Source organism: Stegodyphus dumicola, chromosome 8 (assembly GCF_044657685.1).
Source record: "Stegodyphus dumicola isolate Sdum_Otavi_A_Nest chromosome 8, ASM4465768v1".
Lineage (NCBI taxonomy): Eukaryota > Metazoa > Arthropoda > Arachnida > Araneae > Eresidae > Stegodyphus > Stegodyphus dumicola.
Genome location: NC_140775.1, coordinates 5,460,826 through 5,473,386, shown reverse-complemented (window position 1 = coordinate 5,473,386; position 12,561 = coordinate 5,460,826). Strand labels below are relative to the sequence as shown.

At 33.7% G+C, this 12,561-nt stretch overlaps 1 protein-coding gene across 4 annotated transcripts in view; it reads left to right on the top strand.

Annotated features, from left to right (window-relative positions):
• The window catches only part of Cp110 (Centriolar coiled coil protein 110kDa), a 70,026-nt gene that overhangs the window by 19,308 nt on the left and 38,157 nt on the right, over positions 1-12,561 (top strand). For 3 of the 4 annotated variants that reach the window (XR_015042464.1, XR_015042465.1, XM_035356816.2), the window contains exon 4: positions 7,321-8,945. Coding sequence is in view for 2 of the 4 variants with exons in the window: in XM_035356816.2 (XP_035212707.2) it covers positions 7,321-8,945 (1,625 nt within the window). In the remaining 2 variants the exon portion in view is untranslated. Of the gene's footprint in view, positions 1-380; positions 576-7,320; positions 8,946-12,561 lie in introns of those variants that run through there. The other variant, XM_085821528.1, reaches the window with a different exon arrangement.

Below are 12,561 nucleotides of genomic sequence, written 5' to 3'. Positions count from 1 at the left end.
TCTGTGTCAATTAAAAATTTTATAATTTATTTTGACTTTATTTGATGACTTTAGTTTAAAAAAGTTTATTCTATAATATTTTGATCATAGTAACCGAATCAGTGATCACAGTAAGGAATGTATTGTCGTTCACACATTCTCTTTCAAATTTTACATTGACATATTCTGTTTCAATGAGGGATGCTGTTCAAGTTTTAAGATTAAGGGTACAGCATCAGGCAAATAATTTTGAGAAATGCTGTGAACGACAGTTCATAAATAAAAGCTGATGCATTAACTTTTTTTTTTCCAGTGGCGGACACTTGCCTATAACGGCATTAGCCATCCCTAAGGCCAGAAGTGGGGGCCATTTTATTGTGGAGGCACCTAATAAGTGGCCACCATTACCTCATATGAAGGGACAGACAATTCCCATGCCTTCTCTGGGATTCGAATCGGGCCCTTCAGTATCACAGTCAGGCTCCCCTAACCACCATACCGTCTGGACAGAACTTTTGACATGAATGGTTCATAAAAAATTTTGCATTAACATTTAGCATCATGAACAGTTTACTAAAATCTTTGCATTTCCTTAGGTAAAATTCTGTGAAAAAAACCTATTTGTAAGTTTCTAGTAATGTCTATATTAAAATAGTTAAATTAACTGCAGTTATTGTAAGGGTGCATACTGTATCCCTTACAAAATTTTCCTTTTTGTTTATTAAGATTTATGTAATTTTGTAATGTGTGATTTGTAAGTTTCTAGTAATGTCTATATTAAAATAGTTAAATTAACTGCAGTTATTGTAAGGGCGCATACTGTATCCCTTACAAAATTTTCCTTTTTGTTTATTAAAATTTATGTGCATGAGAAAGTTGCAATATTTAATAGAGGTATAATTTCAGTTGATACAATTTTTTTCAATAAGTATGACTATATTTTCAAAAGTCATAATCTATTATGTTTTAATTTAGCCATAGTTATATATTCTTTTTTGCCTTAAATAATTTATTCTGCATACTATAAAACTGAATCATTTAAAATTTAGAAATGTATTTATTCATTTAAAAATGTGTGCATATTTATTTATGTATAACAAAATATTTATAAAGCATGCAGTAGAGTTCAAAGCCACATAAAGGAAACAATATGCATGCATAATTCTAATATTAAAAAATGTTGTTTAGAATTTTATGACAGTATTCAGGTAACCAAATTTTGGCTTGCTGAATGGAAAGGGGGAACACAATATCTAAATTTCACTTGGAATGTATCGTGTAATTTTTTGTAATTTATTGAAATATTTCACATTTTCATTTTTAGTGATTTATTCACTTTCAGAGAAATTGTTTAATGTAGTGCACGTTTGATATAATCCAAGGGCGTCAAACTGATGGCCATGAAGCAAATTTATGTGGCCTACAAATACAGTGTTACAAAGATTTTAGTTATTTGAAGTTTGAGTTTATAATAGTTTCATTTTCATTAAAAACAAATGAACAAGCAGCAGAAGATCTGTGAATGTATTTAATTAAATTTACTATGTTATATAAATTTTATTCTCAAAGATTTCAGAAACATTAACAGATTTCATTAACTTTTAGTCATACTTGTCAACAAAAAATAAATAATCACAATTACAAGCTTTTTTACTAAGAATTATTATTTTGTTTGGGAATGCATTTGTGTACATTCTGTTGATAAGACCCGGTTGACTGATAAGCATCTATAATTCATAATAAAAATAATTTCCAGTTAATTCTTTCTGTGGCTATAAACTTTTTCAGAATCTAATACCATTCAGTGTCAAACTGTAGTAAGAAATGGAGTTTATAAGTATTTGTATAAAAACATATGCATTTTTATTTATGTACCAAAGAAAATTTAATAAATAAAAGAAAGAAATTAGGTTATCAATATTTATTCTCAAGTTTTTGTCCCACTTGGAAAATAACTGTCAATATGTTTGAATTACAGAGTGTAACCAATAGATATCTATTGTTAGTATCAAACTTTAGATTTCAGATAGAAAATAAATAGAAATTTTGAGATTTTTTCTTTTACGGTATTATTTTCATATTTTCATAAATGTCTGTTAAGCAAAATTTTAAGTTTATTGAAGATTTAGATAATTCATCTTTTGGAGGTTACCTTGGATGCAGTTTCTGTCAAGAGTTTCACATCACCTTTTGTGCCCTTAAACAGCACAGATTCTTAAGAATTCTTTGTGATTTCTGAAAACTTGGAAAATCGGTTTTCTGTGTAATATGACAGAGGTAGTATTAGTTAAACAAATGTCTCATAAATCCATAAGGTATTGCTATTATTAGCAAATGGTAGAAATGTTGCAACAAAGATGGACTGCATTGATGAAGTTACAAATGAATTGATGAGTTTAATGAAGTTACAAAAGTATTAAATGTTATCTCGATGATGGAGATTTCATTGAAAGTAAAAATTTTGATTTTGATGTTCTATGTCCCAACAGGAAATTTCTGCTTCACATCAAGTGTTCATTTAATTTATTAACCTCTCAGATATATTACATTTTGCTGCATAAGGAATTATCACATTTCCTGTGCATAACCCTTGTGATGTAATTAATAGCACATCCTGCAACCACCATAATAAGATTGCAGTTTGAATCTCAATGACAACATACACTGGTGTGCAAAAATTAAGGACGAGACGGTTTTTTCAATATAACTTTGTACAAAAGCTTTCCAAATAAACACATTTAATACCGTAAGATCCCCAATACGAAAGGACATGAGTAGTGTAAGCAACACTTACTAAAAGAGAAATCAGAGGGATAGAAAGAAGCTTTATTGAAAAAGTAGCATGGAGCGCAATGCGACTGAAGGCCGAAACATCCCTGTGATGGGTGTCCAGCAAGAAGCATCTGGTCCTTAATAGGGGATATGATCTTCCCTGACTGCTAGGCAGGTTTCACAGCGTCTGCCCATGCTGAGAATGAGGATGTCAATGAGTTGTTGAGGCATTGCTGCCCATTCGTCTTGCAGTGCCAATCGAAGCTCCGGAATCGTTACTGGTGGTAAGGTACGAGCTGCCAATCATCTGCCTAGAAAATCCCATACATGCTCGATGGGATTGAGATCCGGAGATCGTGCCGGTCAATCCATACGTTCAATATCCTCCCTCTCTAAGAGCTGTTCGGCAGCTACTGTGCGATGACATGGTGCATTGTCGTCCATGAAAAGGAACTGCGGACACATAGCCCCTATAAAAAGACGCACTTATTGAAGAAGAATCTCGTTACAATAATGGATCCCGTTGACTGAACCTGCGTCGAAGATGTGAAGGTCTGTACGACTACCACGCATGATGCCTCCCCAAACGAGAACACCGCCACGTCTATACCTGTCCCTTTCAATGATGTTCGAGGGATGATTGCGGCTTCCCCGCTCTCTCCAGATAAGTATGCGATGAAAATTGCTACTCAGACTGAATCTGCTCTCATCTGTAAAGAGTACTCGTCCCCATTCATTGTCTCTCCAATTCCGGTGTTCCCGGGACCACAGAGAACGCCTTCTCCGATGGGCAGGCATTAGAGGTACACACCGTACAGGGCGTCGTGCAAACAGACCACCACCGTGCAGTCTTCTGGCCACGGTAAAACGCGATATCTGTCATCCAGTCGCCTGTGTCGTGTGTCTAGCGATTTCTCCCGCTGTCTGCCGCCTGTTTCTTCTGGCCTGTAAGGCAATATACCAGTCATCTGCAGGTGTGGTTCCTCGTGAACGACCACTACTAAACCCCCGGATAGCTGTTCCTGTAGTTTGAAATTGTCTTCAAAGTCGTGAAATGATGCTGTGAGCAATTCCTAACTCTGCAGCCACACTTGTCACACTGCAGCCTTCCTCCAACTTCCCAATGATTCGACCTCGGGTAAAAGCATCCAGATGTCGTCTGACAGATTGATTATTCGCCATTTCTCGCTGAGGCAGCAACTCGGTGTGATTTTAACTGCTATACGGCGTTCAATCTCTTTGCCAGAAATACTGATCTTTCAACGACAACATGCTTTATAGTACTCAGACACTCCCCCATTACGTTTACCTGCATATCTGCACATGTGCTACCGTACATCACCTTACTTAATCTCCTGATTGGTCTTTCTGTCCGCTCTGCCTCTTCGTTCAGCTGATATGCTAATTTTTCGACTTCGTCCTTAATTTTTGCACACCAATGTATTTGATCTTTTGTTTCCCAATTTCAAAAACCTAATGGCAAATAAATTTAAATGTGGTATATGATAATTCATTACCACCTGGGTTTAGTTGATTGTGTCTCGTGCCTCTCATCAGTTGATTTTCAAGTGGAAAATAATATATATGACATAAACATTAGTTATTACTGGCTCTCTTGATATAAGTAGTACAGTCAAAAGTCGTTAATTCGGACACCCATAATCCGGAATGATCTATAATCCGGACCTCAAAGCTAAAATCTTTCTGCGAATGCACGCACCGCGTTGACGCATGCTCACAGGCGTTTTACGCGTCCGCGCAAGACATTTACGACTGCGCATATGTGTCTGCGCAAGTGCAGAATACGTTTTCGCGTCGGACGGCATAAGCTAAAATTATCTAATTATCTATTTCAGTTAATGTTGATGATTGCGTTGTTCCTTAATCTTCGAATTGGATCCGGCTTATTATTTTTTGCAGACTGTAAGAGCAATTTTATAAAAGTAAGCTTGAACTTTCGATTATGTCAAATAGAATTTCCGATGCTGGAGCTCCCAAAGGATCTAGAAAACGAAAGTATGATTCGATGTCCATCAAACAAAAAACGAATTGCTACAAAAAATGGATAAAGGTATATCCTTTGTTTATCTAACCGTTCCAAAATCTGTTTATCAATTTCATGCTGCTCTGCGTGGGGGGGGGACGTCGCGGCTCGCAATGAACTGGAAGTTGATCTGTCACCACTATCGTTATCTTTAGGGCAGATGTTTTTATTTTATTCGGCTTATAATTCCTTATTAAATGTAGTATTTAATCTCGATGTACTCCGTCTTTGATATGATTTAAATCAAATTCCTCGTCATATTTATAATCACGAATACAAATCAAATAGTTTTCTGGTTGCAATTTTCTAATTTCGGCTATGCGTAAGGTACGCATGCGCGTGTTGAAAGAAATGTTTAATAAAGTAAACAAATAAATATTAAGCTTCTTTTTTTTGTAAATTTTGATACCCTTTAGATCATAATTGCTCATTATTTTATAAATTACGGTTTCATATTTTTAATTTTATAATTTCTGCATGCCATCTTGCCAGATTTAGACTGATGATCTATAATCCGGAAAAATCGATAATCCGGAATCGCCGAAGTCCTGACGAGTCCGGATTAAAGACTTTTGACTGTAGTATATTCAGTTAGACTAAAAGATCCATGGTTTGATTTTTCTGCTTCATTTAGTAGCTGAAAACAACAACAACAACAAAAAATTTTTGCTATTCATTTGAAAAAGCATTATCTGAAACGTAAAAATGTATAATGCAATATACATTATATACAGCTGCCAATTCTCTCAGTTTTTCAATACACATTCTGGTTTTCCAGTAGATCCCTAAATCTCCCATTTTTTTAATTTTAGGCTAAGTAAAATGTTTTATGGCAATGTATGAAATTTAATGAAATATAAAATGTGCAAATTCTATTCTCTATCCCTAATGCTATTTGTTATGATTTTTTTTATTAAATTTTATTTGATTGAGAATGTCTTAATGTACTAAACATCTGTAGACCTGTAAATATTGCTCTCAAACATGATACCTACATTGTCAAGAGCCTAACCTGCTTTCTTACATCCCCATTAACACCAAAATAAATTTTGATCTGTTGGAACATTCTACAAAAAGGAAACTGAAGCTGTTATCAAGACAAAAGATACTTAAATAGTTAAGTCCTTTTTGGAAGCTAATTTGGTAAAAATTTACACAGATAGTTCATTGGATGAGACTGTCCAACAGGGTAGAGCCAGTATTCACATCACTCTACCAAATGGAGCAACTATACTTCTAAGCCATGGAGGAGCCAACATCGCTTCCAACTTCACATTTGAATTAAGAGCGATCCAGGAGGCCCTGAGAATTTACATTGACTTAAATGATAAAGTCAGCAGACTTGTAATTCACTGTCACTCTAAGGCTACCCTAGAGGCAATACTGCAAGTACATTCAAGAGTCACCCAGGATGTTCACCAACACCTAGAAACAATCAACCAGATGGGAAAGCCATGCATTATGCAATGGATACCTGCACATGTTGGAATCGATGGGAATGAGGCAGATGATGAAGTCGCTGAAAGGGAAAGAAATCTCAACAACTCAGTGCCCGTCACTCTTGAAGATGCTAATGCCATTGCCAGATATAGACTCAAAGAGAAATCTATTAAGAAAGACAGATATGTGAGATTGATGCAAACAGAGAAATCACAAAGACCATTACTAGATTAAGAACCCGTCATTTTAGAGGAATAAAAATTAATGTAGATGGTACTAGATCATGTAAAAATTGTAGAAAGTGCCCTGAAGCGGAGCTTTCTGCAGAAACACTATCACCTGCCCAACAGAACTTGCAGATCTGGAAAACTTGGGGAAATTTCCTTTCCAGAGAGAGCTGTATAGTGAGCTGACAAAAGCAGTGATTTCCACTCATGGATCCATTTGACTTTTCGAAGGACACAACAGCAACCAACCAAGTATCTGTAGACCATTTTATGAAGATTCAAGAAGTAATTTTGCTTTACATCAATATATAGTACAATAGTAAGTTTATCCACACAATAGTATGTACATTAATTATTAACTTTATTTTCATAATATATAAAATTCCATCAATAACTAAAAACTTTTCTTCCCTCCTGAGGATTTTCTCTGGATAAACATGCAAGAAAATTACAAAAAGAAATTAGTCAAGAAATATGAAATTTAGAATAGCTAATAATAGTACATTTTACATCATAATCATATTATTAATCTTTCAGTAGCATGAATCTTGCATTATAATGTGAATCTGAAGTTCTTTTGTAATGCTGTCAGTATGCAGTGTGAAAATTTTCCAGAAATTCCTATTTTTTCATATTTCAAAGTTTGCAACTGTGAGCAAAATATCTCAAAATGTCTCCATTTAAACTTATGTAGCTTGGGAAGGGGGAATATAGTGTTTTGATTTATTGATTTACTATTCTGTAGAATTCTGTATTAATGGTTTATTTTAATGTCACATATATAACTGCTAATTTGTATGTGTATAAAATAATAATGGGTAAATGTGATCTATGTCAGTTTTGTTTTATATCCTATAGGAACAACTTTCATTTCCCCATAAACAGCAAGAGCTACAGTCCTGTTATGACATTGATGTGCATCAGCCTGGTGTCTTATATTCCTCGTCTTCCAGAGTGTCATGCGGGAGTGGAATGTTTGTAGTCATGAGTAATGTCATGCCTAATGATATTTGCAGTACAGTTCATAAGGATGTCATAGTGTGCCCTGATGTAATGCCTAGCAACAGATGCTCTAGCAAAACAGCTTATGGTGTTTCAAATGCTTTAACAAGAAACAGATTTTTGTGTGGAAATGGCTTTCAGCACAGTTCCAGTTTAGAATGCCATTTATGTCAAGCAGAATATTGTCCAGTTTTTGATGATAGTCATATTTCTGAAAATAATTCAGAAGTGCCTTATGGGAATTTTTTCTCAGAACAAAAGTCCGGTTTATCAGATGATGAACAGCAATCTGTTACAGAGACTGAATGCTGTTCGTTGCCCACTGTTATTTGTAACAAAACATGTGCTGCTAATGATACTGATTGTGAAAGCAATAACACATATATAACTCAGAGCACTGATCTAGATAAATATATGGACGCTTCTGTTGATCTTTCAAGCTCTGATTGCTCAAGTGCTGTGTGGGAATCCAAAGCATCTAGTTACCATAATGTAGCCTCAAAATCCGATGATGCTAGTTCAGAAACAATGGTAAATACTGAAAGTGAGCTTACACCATGTGCATCAGCAATGACTGATCTCAGCTACTATGTAGATAATCCATTAAACAGTCCTGCTGAGGTTAAAACAAGTATTTTTGATGAATTGAGTTGTTCAAATGTTCGTCAACGAGCACATTCCGTTGACAGTTTTATGAAACTTTTACCATCAGTTGGAGAAAATTGTAATGTTAGAAAATCTCATAGTGAGCCATCACACTCTGCTATTACATCTGCTAACAAAGTCAGTGATGAAACCAGTGCTTTGCAAATCCAGCCCACAGACCCCAACATTCTTCAAGGAGTTTCAAATGCTGAAGAAGGGGCCATTGCAAAATCAGAGAACACTAACCCTGACATATCAAATTCAATATTGTTAAATAATGAAGATCCAAATTTAGACACTAAAGGAAGTAAGGATTGTATAAGGAAGCATATAAGAAGAAATTCCTATACTTTAGAATATCCATCTACTGCTTTAATTATAGCCCATGCTGGTTGTGAGTGTAATCTTGATTCCAATAAATGTGAATATCCTCATAGTGCTTCTGTGAATCAAAAAGAACTTGAGCCAAATACTGCTTTTAAAAAAGAGAAAGTTACCAAATCTCTTTCTTTGCCAGCAAACAGTAAAGTCTTCCCTATTCCGAGCACTGAAACTATCTCTGCAGGAAATAATGTTGTTGAGACTACAGTTTCATGCTCTAATGTGGTATTTTCAAATTTAGAAGAAAGTGCTAAGATATTTCTCAGTCCAGTTGATGAATCCAGCCCATTCTTAGATAATGAAGAAGACTTTCAAGGTGATACTTTTACATTTCAAGATAGTCAACCAGAAAAAGTTTGTGAAATGACAAATGTGAACATAGAAAATAATCATGATTCACAGCCAGTCGATGCAGAAAATGATTTACAGGCAGTTGATTTGCAAAAAGTTGAAAAGTATGTGTTGCTTTCCATTTTTTTTAAATGTTAAAATTTTATAGATGTAATGCTAATACTAGTCATTATTTTTCAAAGTTCTAAAGTGTTTATCTGCACTTATATTTTTAAAACATAATTAATTGAAATTTATTTACTTGTATATCGTTATTAAGTTAATGGAAAAAATATATATATTTCTTTTTAATAGTTCAGGCTATTAGAGTTTGGATAATCTTTATTTTATTAACTAAAAATTAAATCAATTTTTGTATTCATATCTGTGATATAGATCGATTCTTCCATAGTTGTTCCATGATTGGATGTATAATAAGAGCTGCCATAATCATAGTGCTTTAAAACCCTCTTTTGTTTCTAGAGACTAGAGTGGAAGATCTGTAGGTAAGGTAACTGGTAATTAATTTCATAAAATGTCAGTCTTAGGACAGAGTGACAGATGATTGCCATATGTAATTTCTGAACTCTGAGATTTTCATGCAGTTAATTCAAATTTTATTTTTGATATTTTGGAAATCTGGGCACAAGGGCAGGCTTCAAGGACCACAGATTGAGAAATAGTAATCACGAAACTTAGCTGAAAGTATAGAAATTTGCTGCAGCGCTTCCATATTTTGTGTAAGGAGGTCTTCTAGATTACTCAGTAATTTCTTTTAGGAAAGAAATACAGTACAAAGTCCGTAATCCGGACATCCATTATACAGTACAAAGTCCGTAATCCGGACATCCATTATCCAGAATGATCTATAATCCGGATTTCAAAGCCACAAACTTTTTTTTTTTTGTATGCTTTACGCATGTGCATTTAATGTATAACGGACGGTATAAGCTAGGCTAAAATTATCTTTACTGATTCTAAGGTATTTCAGTTAATGTTGCAGATTGCGCTGTTTCTTAAGCGGTAATAAATGAAGATGATATAACAGAAGTTTTTCATTGCAACGACAATGCCCCAATCATCAATAAATTAACGGACGGCGAAATCTGTAGTACGGTTCTAGATCCGGAAAATACCACTTCCGATAGTGAAGAAAGTGACAGAGAGGTTATTGAAAACGAAAAAATTTCGATTGACAAGTTAGTCAGTGTTCTCGACACAGCAATTACAGGATTTGAACAGTGGAACTTTGTAACTGAACAAAAAATTATGTCTCTTTATAGAATTAAAGAGAAAGTATTAGCACAGAAAACAAAGCAACTTAAACAACTTACATTGAAAGAAATGTTTAATAAAGTAAACAAATAGATATTAAGCTTTTCTTTTTGTAAATTTTGATACCCTTTAGATCATAATTGCTCTTTATTTCATAAATTACAGTTTCATATTTTTAATTGTATAATTTCTGCATGCCATCTTACCAGATTTAAATTGATGATCTATAATCCGGAAAAACCCCTAATCCGGAATCGCCGAAGTCCCGATGAGTCCGGATTACAGAATTTGTACTGTACATTTCTTTCTTAAATTTTGCATAGTTTCTTCTGAAATATTTTTGGTTTGAAAAATCATCCTTCAACCTGATACCTAAATAGAGATTATTTAATACTGCAACAAAGATATTAAATTTTCTACCAGGAATAAGAAGTTTACCTCAAAAATATTTTAGCAGTAATAAATTTATTCACAATACGCACTTCATGCGGAATCAGTTATAAGAATAAAAGAAATAACCAGTGTATTTCAGTATAATATATTAAACTTCTAGTCTGCAGTAGAAATTTTATCGCTGGAGTGACCCACATCAAATGAATTCTAAGCACATCCAGTTGGAACCAAGTTTGAGTTATAACTATTTTGATTGACAACCATCATTCTGACTCATTTGCATAATGTTTAGTAGCTCATTTTTATTATTTATCGTAATATTTAATTGCAGATATTTGGTCTAATGTGCTGTAAAACCTGCAAATCAGTGTTAGATAATGGCCTGAATATCTAAAACCAGTTATAGCCTATTATACTTGACAAAGTCTGATGGGGGTGATCTGACCAGCGTGGCGAATTTGCAAACATGTGCCAGCATTATAAAATCACTTCCATTCCAAATGTATTTAATATTAAGTTGCTGAGTTTAATAAATGATGATTTCAGTATTATTTCAAATTACATTATAAACTTTGAACTAATTTAGTAAGATTGTAACTAACAATTAATTTAATAATTAAAACCTAAATTATTAATTAATGAATGCTAAAATTAAGCTGTTTGGATTTTTTTTTTTTTTTTTTTTTTTTTTTTTAATATTTGTAGTTAGAAACTTGATAAAATTTTAAACTTTTACAAAGAACTGCTGTATCCGTATTTGTGTTGGTATTTTTCATCAAGAGTCTTTCAATTGTATTTTCAAGTTCATAATACTATTGGTAGCTTTTCTGATCTCCACATTTCAGTTCAGAAGTTCTCATAATTTGCAGTACTTTTCGTGGTTCAGCTGGGGCTAGCAAGTAGTTTCTCTCTGTGTTTTAGGAGACTGCTTCCTATGCATAGGAGACTGCTTCCTATGCATAGCCTCTAGCGAAGATACTTAGTTATCTCCTTCAAAGTTCAGTCTTGGTTATCATTTTTTGAACGACGCCTTTTCTGTATTGACATTTGAATGCTTTTATAGTAATCTAAGCCTAAATGATAGAAGTCGTATTTGCAGGAAGAAGGAATTTAATGTTTTTCAGGATATTTTAGGGGTTTGCAGCATGGTTATATAATAGTAAAGCTATTTTTTCATTTTTCTGTTGTCCATCCCATTTTAAAAGGAAATCAGTAAAAATATTGTTTGCTATCCACGTGTTCTTGTTTTGCAGTAAGTTAAATTCTTGACTCCTTTTAAACACTGAGGTTTGCTACTTTTTCTAATAACCAGTAGTGTCTTTTTAATTGTTGCATCCATACTGCACATTAATAGCACATTAACTCATTCTTTTAATTTCGAAAAATGTTTTCATTTTTTAATATTAATGTGGGCTCCAATAATACTCTGTAAAACAGACCAGGTTCATCTGTATTACAGATTTTATGTGGCTTGTGCTCTTTTAGAAGTTTGGGTAAAATATCTTTCATCCAGTTCTGAGCCGATTGATGGTCTGTTCCTTGCTTCTCATCATGTAGTTTCCAATAAATGATATTATTTCCCTGTTTCAACTTTTGAGCCATCTATCAGTTGGCAGAAAATTTTCACCTGGCATTTTAGTGAATTCTATAACTTTTGTGGTTAAAAGAGCTGTAGAAATTGGAACATATTTTAGTTTATAGCTTGAAACCATTCTAGAAGAGTGGTTTCAACATCTATCTATTTTCCATCCCTTTAAATATTTGCATTTTTTACTTATTTTTATGAATTTTATTTGTTCTTTAAGTAAAATATAGAATGCTATTTAAAAAATTCCCATTTTAAATGCTGTTTCTCTTTGGCTACCTATATCAATTGTAACATAATCTTTCAGCAATTTATCCTTTTCTTTCAGGCTTAGATCATTTCCCTTAGGCATTTTCGACATGTTAAAAATCATGCACATAGCAAATAAAAAATGCCTCTTGTCTAAAATGATTTGTTCAAATCCAAAATTCTTGTTTGTAGCCATCAGGAAGGTTGCACGTTATCAAGTCAACATATCACTTCAGGAC